Here is a 26514-nt window from a genome sequence, read left to right on the forward strand (position 1 = left end):
TCAAATGAGGCTGAAACCACCATGCTTCTGCCAGATATGCAGTAGATATGAAAATAATTGTTTCTCCTCAATATTTTTTCCATTTAGTTCAACCGGAAAATCTATTATTTTCATATCTACTGCATATCTGGCAGAAGCACAGTGGTTATAATTTTTGTCAAATAAATAAATGAATGATGGCTCTTTGTCCCAAACATTATGGAGGGCACTGTATGTCATTGTAGTCAAGCATTTGCTTTACAGACAATATTGTACTTCACAAAAACACACCAAGAGCTCAAGGTTGCACCAATAATCCTTTACATTTTAAGATAAATACATTTATATTAAAAAAAACATTGAGTTAACAAAAAAAATTATTGAGTGGGAACCTTGTCAAGACCATTATCTGTCATGATTACTGGTGGAATTAATAAATGTTGTTTCTTTGCTTTTTTATGCCTAGTCTTTCCTGCTGGAGTGAATACAGATATCCAACTTCAGTATGTTGGTGTACATTAGTCTGTGCTTAGTGTTGTCTGTTTAATCATGAAGTTGAACAGAACATATTGGGAGACAGTAGAATGGAAACTGCAATAGAGTAACATTGGCATTAAATGGATTTTATGGCCATTCAACTCCAGAATGCAAAATTCCAAATACCAAAATTCGAGCTTATTTTGTGGAATGGCTCTGATAATACATTCAGTCACAGAGTGATGCACTGTATTGCTGGTTTGCCAGCCCTAGCTGTGGACTGCAGAAGATGCTTCTGGCCTTTAATTATGTAATGTATCAATTATGCAATACATTTATAAAGAAATACAAATACTTTCATCATCACACATATTCACCCAATTGTAAAAACAAAATCTCACATTACAAGCCATGTCATTTCATTTGGCTGACACTGTTATCCAAAGCAACTTACTGTTGATTAGACAAAGTAGGAGACAATCCCCCTTGGAACAATGTGGGGTTAAGGGCCTTGCTCAAGGGCCAAACAGCTGTGCGGCTCCCAGTATGTAGCTTAACCACGACGGTAGAAAGGCTGTTGTAGGCAAACAGACAACAAGCAAAGCTGTAATCAATCCAAACTATTGGCAATAAAAATTGAACCTATGTAATATTTGTTTATTCAAAATGTTGGCTGTCGCATCTGAATGTCACATTTCTGTAGTTTTGCTATACATTATTAAATCATTTCACTAATATATAACTACTATATAATTATATTACTTTTATCATTATAATTATAATAATAATTATTATTGTTATTATTTTATTTGAACGATATGCACCTTTCCTAACTAATTCAATTATCTGAGTTATGCATTGTAACTGCCGTGAAATGATTTTGATCAAGGACTTGCGTCAATAAATGTCCTTCACAACACCCAGCCAGCTTCAGGAATACAAGTTCAGAGGGTGCTACACGCCACATATGACAAAACAGAGGGAACTAAAAGGATATCCCGCCTCCTTGTGGTTTCTCATTGGATGTGAGGTCGCGCAGCTATTGCTGAATGGACGAAAAGCGCATCATTTACAACCTGCTCTACTGTAAAGCTGAGGTCAAGAGAAGAAAAGCATGGCCGCCTTATTCAGAGGGTCTCGAAACTTATTGAAAAGGTGGAATAAGAATGTCGACTTGGCGCTGGGTAATGTCTTTTAATTTTATTATCGAATTATTGCTTTATGACAGTCCTGCTGTCTTGAATTATGTCACTGATATACTTTCTTGGTGTAGAATATCAAAAGGGCAACAACTAACAAGTTAGCAAGCTTGCTAGCGAGCTAGGACTGTCGAGACATTTGCAGATAGCTAGCTGGCCAGCTAGTTCAGCCAACTTGAAAGACGTACTGTTTTTTTATAGCTACCCGGATAGCTTACTGTCTAGTGACTGAATTAACTTTAGTGCATGGGTGAACTGGTCGTGCTCGTTTATCGATCAGCTTTTGCATGTTTAAATTGCCGTTCCATTAACTACCATGCTAGTTAATTGTCATGTGGCCAATCTCTTGAAAGCCAAATTGATTTCAAGTTTACGACCCACATAGAATCATGCTTTGAGCATTTATTTATCCAGCTAGCTAGTCCCACGTTTATTTGCTAGCTTTCTTAGTTAGTTAATTGGAGAACATGCTTGTCCTTGCGAAATTTCGCAAATTTGAAGCTTCTAGACTTGCCTCAAATTGTTTCTGCAAGAGGTTGCTGCCAAGTCACTTCTGTTATTTTAATATTTAACTATTTCCACAGTTCGCTGTTGAACACAGTTTGGGGAGTAAATATTACCTGAAGAGATTCTAGTTATTTCCGTACAATGTATTAACATGTGGGAAAAGATCAGCCTTAAACCCGGATATGCTTACACTCAAGAGATTCGGCATATCACTTAACTGCATTTAACTGAAACATTTCTGCAATCTTATCAATCTTCCATGTTTACTCCTTGCCTTTGTATAAGGCGATTGGCGAAGTGGATCACACTATCAAGCTATATGTAGTTTGTAGAATTAGCAGCCAAGGGACCTTCAGGGGTTTGGCCAGTGTTACAAGCCTCTAGTTTTCAACAGTTGAAATCAAGTGTCCTATTTGAATGAAACTCTCTCTCATATTGGAGGCTGTGTCTCCACTGCAAACTTGGAGGAATCTCCCAGATGTACTCTGTCACCATTTCAGGAGCAAGTCCAATCCCTTAATAAGCCAAGCACATTACATAGTTGTCCACCATCCCCAGTTCCTCTCTAGGGAGGGATCTGCACAAATGCCAACTCCATATAGGTATATATTTCCTATAATTCACTGCAGCTACCCAAACAAACATATGATTATTGGGTTCTGTCAAAGATTGTGGAGCATAAGGAAGATGGAAATGTCATCCTGCCAGTTGCAGGCTTGTAGTTTGATTGAAGTCTGTTGGAGATGCATGCCATGAGGCCATTGAAGTTTAGAAGAGCAATGATCCTGAAAGATTGACAGTATAAAATTTAATGTCTGATGGCATTCATTAATTCATGAGCCCAAGTCAGGGATCTGCAAACCTGGTCCTGGAAAGCTGCAAGCTCTTTGGTTTTTGTTTTTGCCTCAGCAGCCAATTCAGACCAAAGTAACCAGGTGAAGTGAACTAACTGTGCAAGCAACTGTAGTAATTGATTAAGTGCAAAGTAACAATGAAAACCAGCAGAGCCTGTGGCTCTCTGGGACCTGGGTTGCAGACCCAATTAATTTGTTAAACCTGTTTCATGACTATGGACGAGAAAGCACTGTGTAGTATGTTGGTCATATAAATTATTAGTTTCCCTATTTTGTATTTCATTGATTATATAAATATAGTAAAAGTCATTTGTCACAAGGTAGGGAAAGGAAAATAGATTTCCTTTCACAGCAGAATACTTCCTCTGCATAATTTTGTAGTTCTCATAGATGGGCACTGAGCTGGCACTGCCTCCTCCTCTCTAGCTCTTTGTGATGTTGTGATGCCTTTTCTGATGGTGATTAGTTTGTTGCTTTGTTTGCATTATTCTTCTCTTTATCTTGTGAACACTACCTAGCACCCTGGCTCCTAAGCTTGGTCCTGGGGGTTACCTGTGTATGTTGAATTTCATTCCAAATGTCCTACCACAATCAGAATCCTGGAATTTTAACAAGTTGTTCATTTTTCTTAATTGGATGCTTTTCATGTTTAGAGGGATTATTTACCCTCTTACACCACATTGTCAGAAATGGCTTTGCATTCCCATGTTCATATTTTGCTTTCTGTGCTATATTGCCAACAATTGCATACTCACTGATAACTTCTTTTTTTTTGATCAAATGAAAGACTGAGGTTAATCAGTCAGTTCTTAATTTATACACATGTTCAACAACCTAATTTCATTATTTTATCCAGAAACTTGTGTTTTGACAAACTTTTTCTTTGAATTCTTCATTTTCCTGGTGGTTTGTTTTAGTGGCCAGGTATCCACACTTTCACCATTTAGACGCCTGTTGCAAACTATCCCTCTTAATATGAAAAGCACTTAATTAAGAAAAACTACAGCTTGTTAAAAGTCTGTGATTGCAATTGTGGAATGAAAACCAACATGCACAAGGGGCCCCCAGACCAGCGTATGGGCACCACTGATTGTGCTTAGAATTATATGTTGTATGTGCAGTACTGTGAGTAAGTATTTGCCCCCTTTCCTCTATTATAGGTTTTTTTTTTTTTTTTTTTTTTTTTTTACTCAATGGTTTCAGATCTTTAGACAAAATGTAGTAGTATTGTACAAAGGGAACTTGGGTAAACACAAAACCTATTTTTTTTTAAATAGTTTCATTTGTTTAATGGTAAAAAGTTATCAAACACTCAAACTTAACTGGTTTCACCCTCTTGAGCAGTAATGATTGCAACCAAACACTTCTAATAATTTGATGTCAGTTTTTCACATTGCTGTTGAGGAATTTTAACCCACTCTTCAGCTTTTATAAAGTCAAATTGGTAGGTTTTCAAGCTGTTCTTTTCAGGTCCTGCCACATCATCTCTATTGGATTCAAGTCAGGACTTTGATTAGGCCACTACAAATCTTTCTTTTTCTTTCTTTTTCTTATTTCCAGCCAAGTAGACTTGCTTTTGTCTTTTGGATCATTGGCTAGCTCCTTAAACCAGTTACACTTCAGCTTTAGCTCATGGACAGATGACCAGATATTCATCTTGAGAATTTTCTGCTACCGAGCAGAATTCATGGCAGAATTCATGGCAAGTTGTCCAGGTCCCGAGGCAGCAAAACATCCGTACACTGTCTCCCTACCGTCACCATGTTCGACGTTTGGTATGATGCTCTTACTGTGCAATGCTGCATTTGCATTACACAACACCTGTATCATTCAAAAGGTTACACATTTGACTCCTCTGCCCATAGAACACCCTGAAAGAGATGAAACATTGATGCTTCTCTTGGTTAGCAGTGGTTTTCACCTTCCTTCTTTGCCAAGTCTCTCTCATTGTAGAGTCATGAACACTGGAGGAATTTTGCCAGGCTGGCCACTCCTGGGAAGATTCTTCACTGTTCCAATTGTTCTCTATTCGGAGATGATTAATTTCACTGTGGTTCTGTGTATCCTCAGAGTCTTAGAAATGGCTTTGTTACCCTTTCCAGACTAATCAATTTCAACTCTTTAAATTTCCTTTGATTATGGCATGCCAAACCTATGGATTTGTCTGAAAATCAGTTCTGCAAAGAAAATGGGCTAAATCGCAATAGTGTGAAAGATTGATATCAAATTAAAGGAAGTGTTTGATTACAGCTATTGCTGCTAAATATGGTGGAACCAGTGTACACTGGTTCCCTTTGTCAAATCTTACATTTTGTCCAAAAAATTTGAAACCATTCAGTGCGACAACTATGCAATAAAAGAGGAAACCAGGAAGGGGCCAATAACATTTTCCTGGCACTGTACATATGGTACTGTAACTAGCACACTGCATCTAGTTTAATGCAGATTAAGTAATTAATGCTACTGCCATTTTAATATAAATAGCATTTAAGGATAGTTCAGAACCTCATTAATTTGTTTAAGAATTATCAATGAGAGTTTTCAGGATAAACAAATTGGCAAACATCTTTGAAAACATGTACGCAGAACATTTGGATCATTGTAATGCCATATCAGTTGTGTAAGGTGACCGCTGGCTGACCTCAGGCTGTCCTCGTTCTGTGCCTGCCTGAAGTGAATCCTGGCTGGGGTGTTTCTCCAGCTGGAGGTGTTTGTGTGGAAAGTATGTTTGCCTTTCTGGTTTCATGCAGCTTTCCCTGCAGGGCTTCTGCTCCGCATATGCCAATGTTCTGAATTTCAGGGGGTGAACTGGATGTAATGCTTATTTATTTTTAAATGGAAAAACTGTCAAACTGTATTGCTTGAATGTTCCCCCTCATCATATATGTTCTGCATTGTTGTCGTGTGCAGATACTCATATTTGTTGGTCTGGTCTGGCAGCACTGAAATGTTCTTCAGAAGTTCCCAGCAGTGGTTCCAGGGGCTTGTTCCACAGACATTACTGAGCTGGCTAGGTAACTGCACAGAGTAAAACCCAGAAGTTTTATTCTGTGCAGTTATCCAGCTAACCTAGTAACCCTGCTTTCTGAAATAACCAATTATACTGATGCTAAATCTTTCTCCATGTAGCTGGTTGAACCCTTCTTTTTTTGCGTTCTATTGTATCATTGTGGAAATAGTTTCTGTGCAGGCTATGTACAGGTGTTTTTCTGTATCCATGTGTGTAATTTTGTGTATATAAATACTTGCGTACTGTGTTTTAAAGGGTCACTTTTCTCTTGTCCCAGTCTCCTCCAGGTCTATGGCCTCCAAGACACAGGTGGGGTTTGTTGGATTGGGAAACATGGGGAACCCCATGGCCAAGAACCTGCTGAAGCATGGCTACCCAATCATCGCCACTGACGTGTTCCCCGAGTCCTGTAAAGAGCTGCAGGAGCTGGGTGCTCAGGTATGTCAAGCAGCTGAACCCCAAACTTGCATCTGCCCCACTGAACACGGTGATTACACTGTGCTTTGCAGTAGGACTCTAGAACTTCTAGCCCTGACAGTCTCCTTTTTCATGATGGATTGTTATTAATCCAGTGACTAAATATTCAGTTTCATGCATATAAACTTAAATTAATACAAATATGGTGTAATTTAAATGTAAAATACTCTGAAGACTTTTTATGTATGTATGTATTTTTTTATTTTTTTTTATTTTTTGGATATATAGCTAACCGTTTTCAATGCTGCTGTAATGTTTAGTACAGCTACTAATGTTTAATGTTAAAATATATTTAATTCAAGAGCAGGAGTGTACTCCAGCACTTTGGATTTGAAATGATGAGTATGAGATACAGACTGTCACCTTTAATTTGAGGGTATTAGCATCCAGATGTTGGAATACCAGCCTCTTTGCAATTTCACCAGTTTACCAGTGCTCTCTTTCTTCTTAATGATGGTTTGTTTGGATAAGCAAATGTGGAGCAGTGGTGTGTCCAGCTGCCTGACGTCACAGCAGCAAGTGCCAAAACCAAAACAATAAAAGAGGAAAACCCCAAAGAAAACAAGGAATGTCAGTGTCTGTAATTCCTAGTCGCAAGATCTGAAACGGCTGAGAAGGCAATTGTGCAATTACTCCAAAAAGGGTCTGACTATGATAGAAGTTTGATTACAGTAATAATCCTTAACCAAATGCAAGAATACAATTTCAGTTTGATACTGGTTTCATGCCTTTTAGCATGTCTAAGTTTGAGGTCCGTTTTATTTGTTAGCCTTTATTTTGCTCTGGTATATAAGAGACCTGTCTCCATAGACCTGATGGTTGACTTACCCCCCCCCCCCCCCCCCCCCCCCCATCCTTTCAAATGTAGCAATACATTTGGCATTAACTTTGGCTTGAGGAGGATGAGGGCTGTATATGCAATATCAAAGGGTCTTATGGTTTGTTGTTCATTGAGTTGCTGAGATGGGGCCTTGTGGTTGGTGGTATGTCAGGAGCAGTGTCCAATTAGATTCCAGAGGGGAGGGGATATAACGGCTTTCAGAAACTTCTCTGAGGCACCCAGGCATTGTCCACTGAACATTTGCAACATTCTGGTGGATTAAGATGGAATTGTGTAGAAATGCTACACCCCCAACTGTCTTCTTAAAATGATTCCTGATCATAGTGCCACGGCCCTGTTAACTGCATTAGGAAGTGTTTTAGTTTCCCCTCCACATAGGGGTTTGATTTTGGAAACGGAATCTCTACTTTTATGATTTGAAATTTGGTGTTGCTTAGCATTCACAGTTTATACTTATTCACAGTTTTTGAGGGTGACTTGTTTACGTGTCAGATGTTGCCATTATCTGCAGTTTTTGCCGTTACAAAGTGTACCTTCTGCAAACCTGTATAACACGATACGATTGGTTGGGTACGCAGATTCTGGACAGTCCAGCAGATGTGGCAGACAAGGCGGACCGTATCATCACCATGCTGCCATCCAGTCCCAACGTGGTGGATGTATATACAGGACCCAACGGGATTCTAAAGTGAGTATCTCTGTTCGGTTCAGTCACCCCGTCTTGTACGACTTCCACACCCAGGGGGTGATTTTCACTTGGTTAGGCCATCTTCCACACTGCCCTGGCTGTTGCCATGTCTTTTTTTCTCACTGCTATGCAGTCACCTTGCTTTTTACTGCGTTAAATCAGATTTAATTTAAATGTTGTTGTTTTTTTTGTTTGTTTGTTTTTTTATATAGGGGAAGAAGAGAAATGATAAAGGTTTGCATGTCTTTGCTTAAATTTAATCAATCCTCAATTTATATGGATCACAAGATAATGCTATTTTTGCATTATTATTGGACTCAAATTTATTGTGGCCAGAGAACTTGGGATGGAAATAACAGTAGTTAATTTGTGGCTTTAGTGTTTGTGATTTCTGCTAAATATTATACTATCTCTTATGGCTTTGCAGCTCCATGTGCCAAACCTGGTCAAGTTGTCACTATCAGATATGATTTGTTTTGTGTTGGCTTGTATGGAAGAATTGCATCTACAAGGCAATGAAGAAGTCTGTAGCAGGGTGAGACTGGTTTTCCTTTGGTTTTGTACATTAATGTTTCTCCTCACCTACAGGAAGGTGAAGAAAGGCTCTCTCCTCATTGACTCCAGCACCATCGATCCGTCCGTTTCTAAGGAGATGGCAGCCGCCGCAGAGAAAATGGGAGCTGTGTTCATGGACGCTCCCGTGTCTGGAGGTAAGGGCTGCAGTAGCTATCGCAGCATTGTGGCAGTGTGCCGTTTTCTTTCCTCTTGACCCCTCCATTCCTATGAAAAGGTAGGTTCAATGGCCAACCATCCAAAGACAAGGTATTTTATTTTGTTATTTTCTTTTTAAGTTTGCTGTTGTGTTGGGTTTATGCCACTTACTGCACACTTTGGCTGGTAGACTGCAGAGAAGTGACAGCTGCATTCTACACTCTGTTTGAGATGGGATGAGATGGGCCTGTAATTGCAAGTGGCCATTCCACATGGAGAAATGAGAAAAACATCAGAATTTGTGCCCATATTACGTTCAGTTGTTTGGTCCAGTGAGCTCAGCAACTGATCTGCTTTTCTCACCCAGAAGTCCCTTACTGTGTGTCAGTACCTTCCCTTTCCTGACAACTGAAAAAGATTATGGTTCTGCCACCACCTTTATCAAGGAAGTACATTAGTTTGACTTCCAAATTAAGCTACTGACTCATTACTCTGCACGTTTAGTTTGCTTGAGAACAAGATTGTCCTCATTTAAACCAGTAAACTTGGTTGGAGAGAAGTTTATTACATGCCCTGTTTTAAGCTCTCAAGTGTGACCTGTTTTTCCATTGGAGCAGGACTATTACACAAGAATTGTTACTTTGTGACATCAGTGGGTAGTTATCTGCAAGGATTGTTGGAGGATCTGTTGATCCAGTCCCTCTAGCATGCCCCTGTGGTGTGTGGTGGTGTGTGGTGGTGTGTTGTGGTGTGTGTGTGTGACTGGCTCCACTGACATCACTGTGATGGTGCACAGGCCCGCAGGCTGTGATGTCAGTAACTGTGTATCGCGTAGCGCTGCTTTCATGTGAATAAGGAGGCGTAAGGCTGCATCCTGTCCCACTGCCCTTAATGGAGATAGAGGTACTCCTCCCTCTTTACAACCCTTTGAGTCTTTACGACACCAAAGTTGACTTTGCCCGTGGGAGGATGAGCTTTGCCTTGAGCGACAGACATTGCAGTATAACTGTCCATCAGCCCACCCTGGATCATAGAGATGGGTCTGAGCGTCTGTGCACTGGGACACTAGTGCACACTACACACTACACAGGCAGCACACACACCGAATTCCAGCAAGCAGGGAGTTCTGATTATGCATGCGGTCGCTCTGGCATTCCTCTCTCTCCCCCTCTCAGACACACACACACACACACACACACCCGAGCGCCCTCTGACACTGTTTACTGACCGGCGTCTGTTCCACAGCCAGTAGGATCTGATGTCTGTGACCCAGCCTTCCAGCGCTCATTGAGCTGAAGTAAAGCCCTGCTTTATGAGCCAGTCCTGAAGATTGATAATGATGGACTCGTTTGCTTCCCATCTCGGGTGAGGTGCCGAGCTGTGTCTGCGGCGGGATTAAAGCGGTCTGCCAGCGCGCATTGAACTTGGCAAGGAGGGGGTCAGTAGGTGGGGGGTAGCCATAAAACTCCTTTAGCAGAACTACTTAATAACCCACCCCCGTGTGTGTGTGTGTGTGTGTGTGTGTGTGTGTGTGTGTGTGTGACGGAGGTGGGTTATATGGCTGTCTTGTCTCAGGCCAGCGGAGATGGCACAGTTGAGTCCCAAATCTTTAAATCCTCTTAACTCTGTTCTAGTGGGGAGCCGGTTAACTGACTCCGTATGTCCCCATTGGGTGCTGACGAAGTCTGGCAGGCGTCTCCACTGTTGTTATTCTTAGCACCTGTCCCATCTCCACTAGGGTGGCTGGATGTGTCCCATTCAGGTGTGCTGAAAAATGACTAATGACCCTGTTTGAAACTACAGAATGGATAGACTGCATGCGGTTCATTCTCCAGGGATAGAGGATGAAAGCCCTGGTGTGAGATCCATATATAACCTGGTGTGGCACGAATCCCTTTTAGATCTGAACTCTATCATTATTAGCTATGCATTGTAAATATGAGAATGGGACACTTGTCAATGTCTTTATAAACCAGCAGGTGGCGCTGTAACCAAATGTGGAGTTGTAAGAAAAGAGATCTCAGCACAGGAGGCCACACACAAACACGCACACACGCAGCAGACTTGTGTGGCTCTCTAATGGACTTGTACTTTAGTAACTGAGGTCAGGAGCTGAGGTCAAGGGCTTACTCATGACCTACAGAGCAGTCCTTTGTCTCCTTTTCATCTTGTAATCTTAAGCACACACACACTCCCAGTTTATGGTGATTTTCTCTGCACAGTCAGGTATCTGCATGTGGAGACCACTTTCTGTTTGTCTTCCTGATTCCTCCAGCTTACTTGATCCAACAATTCAAGGTTGCCTTAGTTTAATCTACATCATCTGAGCTTGTGGTCACCTGAACTTTCAAAGCATAGTTCTGAGTAATCGTATCCTAACTGTGCATTTCTCCTAGTGCTATTGCTTTGGGAGGTATGATTTGATTAATGGTAGACTGAGTTGTCACATTTATAAGGTCTTCACTGCACTATTTGAAAGGTACGGCATGGCGGGCTGCTGAGTGGCTCATCCTGTTAAGGCTCTAGTGCACGGATGGGCTTCATGTCTGGGGTTACTGTGGACTCTCCTGCAGGGCAACACACCATCCGTGAATTGTCCAGGAACAGTCAATGTTACAGTCAGCCAGGACTATAAGGTCTTCTTTTAATCTTAAATTCTTTGAGATTATATTTTTATGAAATTATATTCATGCTCAATAATTAATCAATACTCTGCCTCATCAAAATGCCATATACCAATATCATGTCGGATAATATTGAACATTATTCAGTTTTATTTATTTATTTGTAGTATTCCCATTTGTTGATGTGTTTTCATAACATCTGGTCAAGTGACTATTGCACTGAGAATATGAGTCAATCTGTAATCCTCAGAAAAGGTGTACAGTTAAGTATGCATGTATGCTACTGACCGCTTCTGTTCTATATTTCACTTATTAATTTCGCAGTTTTAGTTGCTTGTTTTCCTATCCTCTAGTTTCTGTCAATCTGCAAAGCTTTGTCTCAAAGTGAATATTTTTCATTTGTGGCACGTCATGTTTTGCACTGCCTGCAACGTTTCCCTATGTTTCTTCATAATTAGTATGTTATCCCCTGGTTTCCTTAAGTGTAAACGACTGTATTTGATTCATTCTAGCAGCTAATTTTATCGAATCTCCCACCTCGAGTGCGTCAGTGAGGTTTGGCAGATCCTGTCAAAGCAGCTGTGTTCTGCTCCGAGCTTCTGCATCAAGTGATAATAAAAAGTGAAGGCGCTCTCTCACTGCCTGGCTGTCTAGCGCAGTAGTTCTCTTACGCATTATTCATAAAACCCTGTGTCTGTACCATTAAACGTGTCCTCATGCAACGGCACCCACAACAAACCCAGTCTGACGTCGCGGCAGGGTGGTGGCGCGTCGGAGTAAAAATAGAGGGGCTAACAAGCGGGCGGCCATTAGCTAACGGTAATTATGCCGCATTCCTCATTGCTACAATTACTAACTCTCGCGCTTTAAATGTGTTGTGGCATTTTCCAGTGGGTTCTTGTTTTTGGGTCCATGTGGTCACTGACGTGCTGGCCAGTATGCCATGTTTCTTTGTAAACCATCTCTGTGTTGCAGTCTTTTTGTCTGATTTTGTGAGTTGTACAACATAGCAAGTGCGGATTGAGAGAATAGCAATACATAAATGAATACAGCTATAAAGTCTGAAAGTTACCAGTATGGGGAAAATGTAAATTCAGTAAATGGTGAGCCTTTGGCCTGTATGCACTTCTCCCTTGTTTCTGTTCTCCAAAGCTCTGTCATACACATGCATACTGAGAACCTCTCTTTTGTTTTTAGGTGTGGAATAACGAGCTGATGCCAAAAATGCTGTGTGTTAGTAAGGCACGGAAACAATTGCAAGCAAGGGAATGTGGGGGGCTGAATTGCAGGCTTCTACTTCTGCATGTTTCTTAATGGCCGTGTATGTACTACATTGTTGTTGCAGACTTGGCAGTCCCTTAAAAACGTACCCTATGATGATTTTATTTAGAAAAAATTTTAATCGTGTTGGACCGTTTTTTTTCTTCTCCCACTTTTGTTTTCCCTTCAATCTGGAATCCTCCATTTCATGGAGCAATGCAGCTAATTGTGTAGCTCCGTGTGTGTGGATTTCTGTGAGTGGCTGTGGTTTTAGCGAACTCCTCCATTGTGTGGGTGTCCTGCCGGAACTGTGAGTCCTGTCATGCAGTCCGTGAGATGTCCCCGTCGCTGGGCAGGATGGGCACAGGAGGGGGGGGTGGTGCTTCCTCTGGAAACGTTACGCAGTTGGGCTGGTGGCAGTGTTGATGCAGAAAAAGTGGTTGACAGCCAGTTGGTGCGTGAGGTGCAGTTGACCGGCAGTGACGGGGCACATTTGAGCGAGTTGAATTTGCATAAGAAAGCTTGTGTTGAGGGAGCTGGTGTCTGGCCGTGTCTCCAAATGAAAGCTGTCCCGGCAGCTGTGGACTTGGCTCTTGGCTCCGATCGTGCCGTCGTGTGCATCGGTTTTGGTGTGGGGTCCACTCCCACTGGGCTTCAGTCTGTCAGTCTGCCCCTGACCTCGCCTCCTGCCATTCCCTTATTCTCCTTATGTAGGTAAATTCAGCTGCGTGCTGCCGTGACAAACTCTGGCTGCCTTCCTCTTGGCTTTCATCTTAACAAGCCGCCTGTCTCTGAGCCAGGTCCACTTAACGTCACGTCCGTACACTACAGATAACTGCCTGTGTGTGGGCGCGCCTATCTCTGTCCTCCTGCTGCTCTGCTCACTGGGCTGTCATTAACCATCATAAAGGCCTCATAGTGGCATGAGAATAAAATGAATAAAAGCTTTTAACTACGTTTATCTTGTCAATTTGTCCATGTGTTGTGAAGAATAAATCTGCACCACAAAGTTTATGGTGCTCTTCTGCTCGTCTGTATTTGGCCACTGGCCTGATCTTGCATATGCAAGTAAGTTGTAAACAAAACTATTTCTGCTTGTATAATTTTTGGTTTGATGTTGGCAACTAACATTTAAACTGAGCCAATTGGCAGGAGGTTGCAACTTGAGAACCATTTGTGGTTGGCCCATCTTGTACTCTGAAAAATGACAATTTGTTGTCAAGAAATGGAAATTGAGCCCTGTGTAGGGCAACTGGATTGGTGTGTCGGGCCTTTTTAGGTTGGTCTTCACTGATATCGGTATATTCTTGTGTATGGGTGTGCTGTACCACCCGCAAAGTAGTGCCCTGCCTTTTCCCCATGCCCCCCTTGTTAAAATGTATTTGGACAAACTGGAATGTATTCCATCTGGGGGGAATAAGTGGCATCTTTGCACTCTGCTGCAGATGCATCAGTGTGGGGTCTTGCAGCAGTGGAAGTTATCCTGTGAGTATTTTTCTCTTATAGGCTGAACTGAAGTGGAGCTTTTGATTTTGATAATCTGTCCAATGACACTGTTCCTGTGTAGAGTGGCTGTGCTGGAAGAGCACACATTATTTTTGGCCAGGAGATGAAGTGCTTTTTTTAATAAGACATTTTGGGTAGTTTTGGCATGCAAAATATTGAAATGGGTATTTTTATGTCCAACTTGGTTAACCTTTTATGTTAGTTGAAGGTTGTTTTGCTCTTTATTTCTTTGAGAAAATCCCTCATTTTGACATATTTCTAACTCATAACCACAATTGAGGCTCCTTGTAAACAAGTAGGCTATTTCTCTGTGGGAGACTGGGGGCTGACCATACCCATGTTATTGTCCCATTGTGTCTGGAAAAGGCCATTTACCACAGTTCCCATTAGCGACACCCTCAGCCAGCTCTTTCATGCTTTCTATTTCAAACATGCTTATGCCATACTGATAATCGCAGCTATACTTTTATTTCTTAATTAGGTGACTTAATAATTTGCTGGACCACTCAACTATGTGCATTGTTTTAACCTCTCTTTCTTGTCTGCCTGTCTCTTTCTGGGCTAAGCCCTGTCCATTTGAACAGGTAATTACGAGTGAAGAGATTTGTTTTTAATGGCATGTTCCAGACCAAAGACACATTTGAACATGGAACACATTAGTGTTTGTCAACATATGGACCAGAGTTGTGCCAATGACAGTCAAAGAAGCTATTATGAGGCTGAGAGAAAATAAAAAATAAAAAACGGGCTGAGACATGGGCCAAACAATAGGCTTACTAAAATAAACTGTTTGGAACATCATTAAGAAGGACAGCACTGGTGAGCTCCGTAGTTGCGAAGGGGCTGGTAGGCCAAGGAAAATGCCTCTACTGTTGATGACCGACAAACTCTGACCATAATGAATAAAACCACCTGTCCAACAGATCAGAAACACTCTTCAGGAGGCATGCGTTTGCTAAGAAGTACCTAAAAGACCCTACAGACTTCTGGAAAAAGGTTTTGCGGTCCGTGAAACATGGTGGCAGGGGCATACATCTGCCACAGGTGCTGGCTCACTTGTCTTCATTGATAATGTAGCAGATGGCTGCAGATAATGTAACTGCTAGCAGCAGCAGAATGCATTCTGTTTGACTGAAGTTCAATCAATGCCTCATTGGATGGTGCTTCATCCCACAGCAAGGCAATGATCCCATACAACAGTGCTCTTTCTTAATGATGTGTCAAACCGTTTGGTTCAGTGAGCCTATTGTTTGGCCTATGTCTGACTGACTGTTTGTTTTTGTTTTGTTTTTTCCCTTCCCCTCCTCATTTCTGAGCCTCACAATGGCTTCCTTGACTTTCATTGGCACAATGCTCGTCCTTGACAAACACCAATAACTGATTCCAAAGGCAATCAAAAGATTGAGCCAAGACTGGATTTGGAAAGCTTTCTTATACCTGCACTCCGGAAGTGAATACACCAAACTAATTAGAAACGGATGAGAAGCCAACTACTCTTGCTTCCCTAAGATGGGGGACTATGTATAAAAAAAGGGAGTCCTACATGGTTAACCCAACCCATGCAAATGACCTCAAATTAAAGGTGACTCTGCACTTTAATCTCATATTCATCTGTTCAAATTTAAATGTGCTCAAGCCAAAATAACAAATTGTACCACTGTCCAAAGACTTATAGACTGCACTGTATATACAAATATAGATTTAAATGTAGTCCACCTCCTATGAAATGATGCTTAACCACCACTTATAATATGACCATTGGTGTTGCTGTAAACAAAAACTTGAATTTGAAATTCAGCTGAGTTGGGGCTTCTGTTTCTCATGGATGTTTCTGTGCACATTCAAAGTGTTAATTTTTTTTAAACGGTCTAAGATTGAAGCGTTTCCAAGTCAGCTTCAGGTTTTTGAAATGAGAAGTGAGTGTTAAGTCGAAGTTGAAGGTTTTGTGGGATTGTTCATAGACTTTCCTTTGGCATAGGAAATGAGTGACTATATAATATGCTTGCCAATTGATGGTGGTTTCGCGTGGGCTTTTATTGTGTTAACTGGAACTGTGTGGGCTGATATTTCTGCTCTTGCTAGTTTATGACTATTAGGGGCTGCCTTTAGGTGGATATATACACATTGTACAGCGAGTTTATTTTGAATCCTCACCTTTCATGACATAACATTTTATTTAGCAAATGCTCTTACATTACATTATTGGCATTTGGCAGACGCTCTTATCCAGAGCGAGGTACAGTTGATTAGACTAAGCTGGAGACAATCCTCCCCTGGAGCAATGCAGAGTTAAGGGCCTTGCTCAAGGGCCCAGCGGCTGTCCGGATCTTATTGTGGCTACACCGGGATTAGAACCACCGACCTTGGGTGTCCCAGTCATTTACCTTAACCACTACGCTACAGGCCGCCCCTAAATGCCGCCCCTTTTATCCAAAGCAACGTACAAAAATGTGCATATCAAGGTCATCGAACAAACAGATCAGGTTGGATAAGGTAAGATTCACATATGATTGGGCAAGCTGGTGTGTAGGTTTGAATTATGTCCTGTTGGTAGGGAGGGGCTGTGTTGTTGGGTGCAGCTTAGGCTAGAGTCAGAACTTTGAATCTGATCCTGAGAGCAACTGGTAGCCAGTGGAGTGACTTTAGCAGGAGCGTGATATGTGAACTTACGAAGTTTGAAGACGAGTGGGGCCACCACGTACATCTAGTTGGGAGATTATCATAGCCTGGATGAGTAGCTGCGTTGAGTATGCAGTCTGGTATGGTCGAATGCTCCTGATGTTATACCGAAAGACTCTGCTGGACTGTTATGTTACTGAAATTTGCTCTTTGAAATCCAGCAGGTCGTCCAGGTTCCTAGCAGAGCGGGAGGCTGCCACTGTAGCACCATCAGTGGTGACGGAGTTCTTGTGGTATGGAGGCTCTGTGAGAGCAGCTCTGTCTTGCTAAGGTTGAGCTGTCTGACCATCCATGATGAGATGTCAGCCAGGCAGGCAGATATTTTCTAATTTACCTGTGTGGCAGTGGGCAGGAAAGACCAGAAAAGTTTTAACAATGCAATTCCTCAGCCAAAAGATTTTCTGTAAAGGGAAAACTGCAGAGGCCCCAGTACAGAGCCCTGTGGGACTCCTGTGAGATGTAATGGGCTGGCTTGGCTTTTTAGTACTAGTTTTGCTAATATTTCTGAGCTTCGGTGAGCTATTTCCAGGGAGCACTGTGCTCATTATTATTATTATTATTATTATTATTATTATTATTATTATTATTGGGGCGGCACGGATGGTGCAGTGGGTAGCACTGCCGCCTCACAGCAAGGAGGTCCTGGGTTTGAATCCCCGTCGGCCGGGGCCTCTCTGTGCGGAGTTTGCATGTTCTCCCCGTGTCTGCGTGGGTTTCCTCCCACAGTCCAAAGACATGCATGTTCGCATGTTAGGCTGATTGGAGAGTCTAAATTGCCCGTAGGTATGAGTGTGTGTGTGCGCTGTGATGGACTGGTGACCCGTCCAGGGTGTATTCCTGCCTTTCGCCCAATGTATGCTGGGATAGGCTCCAGCCCCCCTGCGACCCTGTTCAGGATAAGCGGGTTCAGATAATGGATGGATGGATGGATTATTATCATTATTATTATTATTATTGTTTTTTGTTTGTTTTGTGGGAGCAAATGCTAGCATTGTGCTTGTGGTTTAGAACTCTGCCAGTTCAGATATTCAGTGAAAGAAAATATTGGATATCTTCCAATTCCAATATGTAAAGTTCAATTTGTGCCTGAGCTGCAAGTATATTAATCAAACTTTGTTAATGTCTTGTACATGGAAAACATCCATGCACTTGAAACCATTGTCATGTAATTTTTATTTGCCCTGTTTAGTGTGTGATTTTTAGATGCGCCACTGATTAATTTGGATTATTTTCATAGTGATGGTGCTGAACAGTATATCCAGCCTTATTTTGGATGTCAGTGTTCACCCCACTGTCAGCTGCCCTCCCTGCTAACCATTCACACTCCTGTTTGTGTGATGTCTTCAGGTGTAGGAGCAGCGAGCTCGGGAAATCTCACCTTCATGGTGGGCGGGGCGGAGGAGGAGTTCACTGCAGCCAAAGAGCTCCTCAGCTGCATGGGAGCCAACGTGGTTTACTGTGGCCAGGTCGGAACAGGACAGGTAAGTCCACACTACACATGCTTGGCATGTAAGTAGGCCTTCTCAATTGACTAATAAGAGGGGGGGGGGGACAATTGCAGGAAATTTCTATAAAAATGTTTTTTTTAATAATTTGTCAGCTTCAAGGGTTCACCCTAAAATTAAGGTTATTAAATTAATTGTGCAATTCAGTCCAATTGCTCCACAGTGGTCTTTTACACCACTGTGGAGAAATTGTGGCTCAATCTTCATTGAATAACTCATTTAATTCAGACAAATTGGTAGGTTTTCATGCATGAACCACTTGTTTCAGGTTCTGCCACAGCATCTTTATTTGGTTCAAGTCTTATTTTTTAGGTGTCGGTATTCATCTTAAATATGTGCAGATATTTAATCTGTATTTTTCCATCCATACTCTGTCTAGTCGGCAAAGATCTGTAACAACATGCTGCTGGCCATCGGGATGATTGGGACTGCTGAAACGATGAACCTGGGGATTAGGTAAAGTATGCCACGGGACTGGTAGACTGAGCTAAAAGTCTGTTTTCATAAATTGCAGCATGGGGGTGTCTCGGTGGCGCAGCCTGTAGAGCACTGACCGCATGCTCATTGCGAGCCGCGACGTCGACAGTTCGAATCCGACCGTCCGACAATTTGTTGCATGTCTTCCCCTCTCTCTCGCTCCCATTCTTCCTGTCTCTCTGTACTATACTGTCCAATAAAGCTGAAAAAGGCCTAAAAAATAATAATAATAAATTGCTGCATGGAAATAAACCTTAGAAACCATCCCATGCTAGTGCTACTTTCACCATAGGTGGCATTTCACAGGTGTTGCAGTAAAACCTAGGTAAAGGTTTTGAAGCTTTGTGTGCCATTAAGGGAGTGTCCTTGCCACAGTCTCCTATCGCTTCTTTTGGTGGGGGCTTAGGCCAGCGTATGCTGGGAAATTTATTGAAAGAAATGACTTATTATGTCTAAAACAAAAGTACAAATGCATTTGGATTGAATTCACTCACATTTTCAGTATCCTATTTCTCCTCCTAGCCATCTGTTTTTGTTTGAGTGCTAAGAGTGCATGTACAAATATGGGTAATAATCACCTAGAGAAGTTCTCCTAGCAACCCTTGGTGAGGTAGAGCATTCTTGAGTGCAGTCTAAGGTGGGAATGTGAATGGGCCAGCTGAGTTATAGCATACTTAAGCTTTCGTGTCTGTCTGGTTCAGGAAGAAGGAGGGGTTCTCTGATTGACTGTGACATTTCTATGGCACAGGCTCCATATAAGGCACATCCCACAAGCCTATTTTAATCTGCAATAACTGCCTCTAATGGACTATGTACGGGAGTATGCCTTAATGTCTTCAGTTTATTTCACTCGCCGGACTACAGTAATGGTTAGTTATACCTGAGATTAACTGCCTGTGATTGGCAAATTGGTCCTCTACACTGAAGATTGAATTTGGCAATACTAGTTCTGATTGTGAGCGAGTCCCGCACAAGTAGACATAAATGCACATTGCCCAATGCCATACCATTACCACAGCAAGAGGTCTCTGAGTTATTATTCATTGCAATTTTATTTTTTTGGGTCATGAAATTTTAATGCTAGATAATTTATATTTTGCCAGGCTCCACGAGCCCTAGGGTTTCTTCCTTCATCAGTTTACAGGAAAGTTCAGTTCTTGAGGCAGCAGCACTTGTAGTAATAACTGACATGCTGTCACCGATACAGATGAGACCGTAGGCTGTTGCACTAAGCACTAAAGCTGAACAGAAGGGGAGTACTCAAGTGCTCAAGCCCTGCTGTCAGCTTCTGTGAGCATGTAGCAGCTGTCCCTGTGTGTGGAGTTGAATGTGCTGCTCCTCAGATTGTGATACTGCTGTACTTTGTTCATTTCATTGTGTATTGGTCTCAGGATTGTGCTGTGTACTACAGTGTAGTTCTGTGCAGTTATTTTGAGACTCACTGCAGTTTCCTTCAAATCATTAAAACAATCCAGTATTTGCAGGTTTGCAATGAAATGAGCCATCATGTCTGTGTGATTTGTTTTACCACTTTCCTGGTTGGTTTATTTTGAAAAGGAATCCAAAGGTGAACAGCCTCCCTGATGCATAGCAGTATGGGTGTTATCTATTAGCACGAGATGAATGGGCGCAGAGCAGCGGGTCACTTCCTGTCTTCTCTGTCTGTTGGTGACTAGGCTAGGGCTTGATCCCAAGCTGCTGGCTAAGATCCTGAACATGAGCTCTGGCCGCTGCTGGTCCAGTGACACGTACAACCCTGTGCCGGGCGTGATGGAGGGCGTGCCGTCTGGGAATAACTACCAGGGTGGATTCGGCACGACGCTGATGGCCAAAGTGAGTCTACCTGGCTTTGTGTGCGTTTGAGTCACAGCTGAGGTGGACCCACATCACCATGAAGTGAACATTAGCCACCGATGCTTTTAAATCTTTTTGTGTCGATGCAATTTCTCATGCCTTTAGCCCATAATGTTTCCTCTTCTCTCATTGTACCGGTGTTGTTTGAGTAGACTGGCACCACCTTTAAGTGGTGAGTGTTTTTATGGTGCTGCGTGTACAGTATGTGTGTGCATGTGTACCATATGTGACCGGTATATCTCCTCAGGATCTGGGACTGGCACAGAACACGGCGACGAACACCAAGACCCCAGTCCCTCTGGGCTCTCTCGCGCACCAGATCTACAGAATGATGTGTGCGCGGGGCTATGCCGGAAAGGACTTCTCCTCTGTATTCCAGTTCCTTCGAGAGGAGGAGGGACAATAGGGGTCAATACACCCTGCAGCTAGCTTAACTCTGCCCCTGCACTTCTGTATACGCACACGCGCATACACATACATACACACACTCACACACACGCATACACACGTACACACACACACAGATGCTAAACTGAGGTGCATGCAGTCAGGGTGTGTGCCAGGGGACTTGTCATATGTGTGGCTGATGGGGAAACGTAGAGTGACTAGGTGTTTGACAAGATTGCGCAAGTTCGGTATTTACTTTGTGGAATCTTCTGTTACCTGTTTGATCCTGCCTTGTAAAAGCAGAAATCCTTTTTTTTTTTTTTTCTTTTTTTTTTTTTTTTGTCCTAGTTTCAGGAAGCTTCATCTGATTTGAGAATCTTGAATCTTGCTCTTCAGTAGCCTGATGGATGATGGTTGAGTACAGTAACAGTGGGGGCACAGAACTGAAAACAGGGAGGAGCTGCAGTTTTCACAAGGGTGAAGATGCAGAATGAGCACATTTACCATGCACAGCCTCTGCAGTGGTCATGGCCGTGTAGCCGTTTCTATTCACGTTTTTTTTTTGTTTATTTAGCTTTTATTGGTGTTTTTTTTTTTTTTTGGTCACCAATGAAATTAGGGGTGAAAAGTCGGTGATAAACCAAGGACATCCACTATGTGTGAATTGTCAGGTGCTTTTATGATGTTCTAAATTAAACCTGTCTCTTGTAGCCAGCACACGTCCATTTCCATTTTGAGCGATATGATACTCATGAGCTCTGAAGATTTATTGAGGCCAGGACTTGCCTGTTGCTTCATATCATTGCATAGTATCTGTCTGGTTGTCTCCTGGTGACTTGGGAATATGTGTTTTACTTCAGCTTTTTTTAAAGTTGTATCTGTTCACTAGACTTCTCTCTCTCTGTCTGTCTGCCCATGTTTTTTTTTTGTTTTGTTTTTTGTTTTTTTTCCCTCTCACTAAACTGGTCTCTGGTCTCTCAGAGGTCTCTGCCATTTTCTGTCCTGTGTCTGGGGTTTATGGGATTGACTCTACGCACGGTGCCATGGAAACCGTTAAATGGGCTGTTACCCGAGGCAACGCGTGGGCCCTAGGGGCGGGCTTGAGTGTGCTGGATCACAGCGGATCTGGGTGGCAGCGAGACCCACTGCGGCAGATTCAAGGACCCGCCACCTCCCTGAAGATGACCACTGCAGGAACTCCACCACAGGTTTTATGACTCCCCAGAGACCCTACAGTCCTACTCGCGGTGGTACTGCAGAGTTGGGGTTATAACGGGATTGTAACGTGTGTACATATGTAGATTATTTTTTGTTGTGTAAATAAGTCCAATCAAAAAAATCTGGAGTTCACTGTAGCTACCATGACTGTACATCTTCCCGGACTGACTTGACGGAGCCTTGCTCGGTACTTGCTCGGATGGTCTCCCTCATTACTGAACTGACGGAGTCTCACTGTTTTCTGTAAAAACATCCAGATCGCACTGCTGTGTCCAATAAACCCAGGCCTGGGGCTCTGCTCCAGTCTGCACACTGCTGCTCTTCAGCACCTCCTTCTCTGCCTTTCATTTATTTCCCCTCTTCCCTTGCATGTCTGAATGCCCCTTCATATTTCTTTACCTGCTATGACCTCATGTTTCTCCTGGGAAAGAGTACAAATGATTCTGACTGCCCCTTTTCCAGGCCGAGTGGAGCAATTGAGCATTTTCATTCTGGCTACTCGCACATGCGCTGTATTTGTGAAAGCTGTGCAACATCAAAGCTCTGAATGATTTCCTGAAGACTGCAGGGGGGGGGACTGCTCACAGTCCACTGGGCCACGACAACTTGGAACCTGGTTCTCCTTTTTTGTTGTTGTTGACATTATAAAATCGCATCCTCAAGTGCCATATGAAGGCTAGAAAATGGTATTACAAGAACATTAATAAAAGTTGAAGTTCACTACAAAATGGAATTTTTACCCTAATATTAACCAAACCTAAGCCACTTTCCTGAATGTAATTTTTACAGAAGTCTCATTGTGTTCCTAAAGCGTCAAATGTAATTTGATGTACCTCTTGATATTTTTATGGACTGAGTTCCAGTCTATAATGGTTCTTTAGCTTTTTATAATAGCTGGATAATTTTTAATGGAATCCAAAGCCCACCTAAGTGGTCTTCCTATTGCATATTGTAGGTTGCAGTGTTTTTCAGCCAGAATCTATAGATTTGCATTTTAAATGTGAATGAATGTGCACGCTATAACCGTATTGCACACTTGTCACTGATCCTAATCTATGAGAACAACTTGGACTGAATTTCTCTGTTCTACCCATAGTACACAGAAGCCTGTGTCTTGAGTGAGTACATGTGTATAAGCGGCATACCTCTGATGTTGCCAGTAAAGAGTCACAGAGTGAGAGTCCAAGGGTCACATGATTTTAGGACAAACTAATAAAATTTCCATTAACTTCTGAAGGCTTAAGTGGCGCTTTGTTATACGTGGAGCAGAATTTACTAACAGAGTGGCGCCGTAAACCCGCCACCCCCCAACTCGGAGTGGAATTCCTTGAACTGGCTTCTAGACTGACGCAGGAGAGGCTTGGAGTTCTTTGTTCTGGAGACACAACAAAGATGTGCTAATTCCACCCCAGGTTCAGTGTAGTTGGTTGAAGCCCAGCCGCCATCACAATGGCAGGCAAGCACCAGCCAAGAACTTTGAATGGGACTTAAAAGCATAACAGAAGAGAACCTAGTGTCTGTTCTTTGAAAAGCGGTTTTTGCCATTGTTCAGGGCAGAACTCTGGGTTTAGATTTATAATTTCCTCTGTTACTCTCGCCATGAACCTGATCATGTGCTTGTTTGCCTAACTTTAGCTAACTGCAAGAACTGGGGACATGTTCAATTGGAAAACGTTTTGCTACGGTTTCTGGGTTGAACGAAATGTTCCTCCCAACGGTGTGCAACGTTTTGCAACAGGATTTGAGGTACGTTTGTTCTCGTTAGGCGGGTGTGTCGTGGGTGTTGCCCGAATCATTAATGACTTAGGCCTTATGCTTTAAAACCCGGATGGCCTTCTCAGACGCCATGATGGCAAACCCGTACCCACGTCAGTCAGTCCGCCCACGGTTTGCAACGTGCCACCGTTTCTGTTAAAATGAACGTTTTGCCCGTTGTGTCACTCGTCAGTTTTCTTACTTTGAAGTTTGTCTTAAATGTCGACTAAATTGTTCAGTGTGCCTTTTAGGCCTGTCAATAAAAAAAGCCACTCACATCGAATTGTTCTGCTCCTGATTGCTAACCTTCAGCTGGCAGATCTTAAGATAATGTTATTGCATAGCAGATATTTGCCGTCACAGTGTTGTTTTCACTTGCCCTGTTTAAGTAGGCTATTGTTAGAAGTTCGTTGATCCAATTTCATAATCAATTTAGTTGCGCTTTAATTTTCGAATAATTTAACAACGAATTTCACTCTCATTAACCATTTTTAACCTAAGACCTGGCGTACACATGCGTGGACTCCACATTTTGGGCTGTACAACCATAATACTTCATTCTTAAGACCGAGAGTCCACATATGTGGACATCATTTTTCTGAAAAACTACATCATGTCAAAAGATGATGCTTAGTTTTTATACTTATCAGGTCCCAATAAGCCCAAATAGCAAAGAGAAATTAAAAATGCATACCAAAAAAGTGCGGGTTTTAGGAGGTTAAAAATTATTTTATCGAATGGTTTTTTGTTAGTTCCACCCCTCATATTTCATGCTCCCAAATAACTTCCATATAAATGATTAGCCTGGGTTTCGTCCGGTGGATGAGATGCGTTTTTTTTCTCTTTGATGGAAATTGTCCATGATCGTGATTCGTGAACAATTGTTTAGCACACCAATATGATAGCCTCATCTTCTATATAAGCTACGACTATTATAGTATGCCAAAAGTCACTTTTAATTTATATTCATAAATTGCTTATAAACTGGTAACAACATATCCATTACTTCTTTATTGGACTACTGAATCATGCCAATGTTACTGGGTAGGCCTACACAACAAACATAAACTTATTCCATGCATGCCATTGTCAATACTCCCGGACTTATTGTGCCAATTGGTGAAGCTGAGGATAGAAGCACCTGACCGCGAGCTGTCCGTCTAAAATGAAAACGATCTGGATTTTCTTTTTCTTTTTTGTTCTTAAGTAAGTCAGTCTTAGTGTATATTTGTATTGGCCCATACAGTTTAATGTGCAATGAAAGCGAGTTTAGATGCTTAGAGAAGTTTCTGATAACCAGCAGGTTTTACAATAGCTGTTGTAGGGCTATTCGAGGGTGAGGTGCAGTGCATGTCCAAGACAACTTATGTTTCCAGACACTGTACATCTGAACGCATTGATTTTAAATAATTTACTGACAATTATAAACATAAATTTGGCGATATAGTGTTATTACCTTTTCCCTTAGTGCAGCGTTGCATGTACCATAGCAAATGATGTCTTGTCTACATGTATTTGTAGACTACTGGAACACAAATCCCTGTATGGCAGCTACTAGCCTTTGTAAAGCAAGCCGTTCATCATAAAATATCTAATCGGACACAATAACTGGCTGTAACATAAAAAATATATACACAGTAAAGTTTAAATATATTTTATCCCCAGAAGTAAGCTATTGTTTTAAAGAACCTTTTAGAGTCTCCCTTGCCTGTCAATGCCAAGATTGATTGCTCTATGATAGTTCACATTATACACTGAGAGCCCTTACTGAGGGCTGAAGAGATGACTTGAATATTGCCAATAAGCAAAAATATTGGGTGTGTATAAAATAACTAGGAATGTGAAAGGACTGATGTGTGTAAGGTATCTGACTGTTTGTAAAGGGACTTAATGTATCTGAAGGGTCTGCTTAAAAGCTTCAGTTCTATATTCTGCACTGGTCAAGCAGGTAAAGGTACATGTTTTTGCTTGCATATAAATGAAGAGCAAAATGTAATACAATGGCCTGACTTTTTATAAGTGGAAAAAGTGTTTGTCAAGATATGGTACAACCTTAATGTTGCATGATGTTTTTTCCATCAGTGGGTTAGGATATAGATGTGCGCATTCCAAAGCAGAAGTTTTGTGCTATGTTTGTAGACAAGATACCAAACGTTCCCTCACTCGCATGTTATGTCTGCACTGCTCAGGAGTTACGCCTTTAAAATGTACAGTATGCCATGTTGAATAAAATTATTTTTTTTATTTTATTTTTTTGGTTCAAACAATATGGTGAATACCCATGCATATGCCCATGCATAAAGTCGGTCTTTATTTTTTTCAATTGTCTTTTCCCCACTTGGGGATTCTGTTAGCCAGATTTGGAATACTGCTTATTAACAATCAAATTGTCTCTTTCAAAGCACTTGCAAGTTATTGGCTGACTACTGTCATAAGCAAAATGGCTGTTGTTTGTAATTCACAGCAAAGCACAAGCAAAGTCAGAAAGCATGCCAAACTTTTCAAT

At 41.9% G+C, this 26514-nt stretch overlaps 1 protein-coding gene across 1 annotated transcript; it reads left to right on the plus strand.

Annotated features, from left to right (window-relative positions):
- Positions 1-1537: 1537 nt before the first annotated feature.
- Positions 1538-26257, plus strand: hibadhb (3-hydroxyisobutyrate dehydrogenase b). The gene is made up of 8 exons (XM_061219954.1): positions 1538-1640; positions 6304-6464; positions 7923-8032; positions 8621-8742; positions 18160-18293; positions 18697-18773; positions 20471-20627; positions 20896-26257. Exons 1-8 carry the CDS (start codon positions 1571-1573, stop codon positions 21052-21054), a joined length of 990 nt encoding a protein of 329 aa, XP_061075938.1. The 5' UTR covers positions 1538-1570; the 3' UTR covers positions 21055-26257.
- Positions 26258-26514: the final 257 nt, after the last annotated feature.

The sequence above is a fragment of the Conger conger genome, chromosome 1 (assembly GCF_963514075.1).
Source record: "Conger conger chromosome 1, fConCon1.1, whole genome shotgun sequence".
Classification (NCBI taxonomy): domain Eukaryota; kingdom Metazoa; phylum Chordata; class Actinopteri; order Anguilliformes; family Congridae; genus Conger; species Conger conger.

What these genes read in the sequence shown, in the direction of transcription:
- hibadhb (XM_061219954.1), top strand. Translation starts at nt 1,571, where the DNA reads ATGGCCGCCTTATTCAGAGGGTCTCGAAACTTATTGAAAAGGTGGAAT. An exon ending in GAATGTCGACTTGGCGCTGG is followed by an intron (nt 1,641 to 6,303) that starts GTAATGTCTTTT and finishes CTCTTGTCCCAG; the next exon opens with TCTCCTCCAGGTCTATGGCC. An exon ending in GCCAGGTCGGAACAGGACAG is followed by an intron (nt 18,294 to 18,696) that starts GTAAGTCCACAC and finishes TACTCTGTCTAG; the next exon opens with TCGGCAAAGATCTGTAACAA.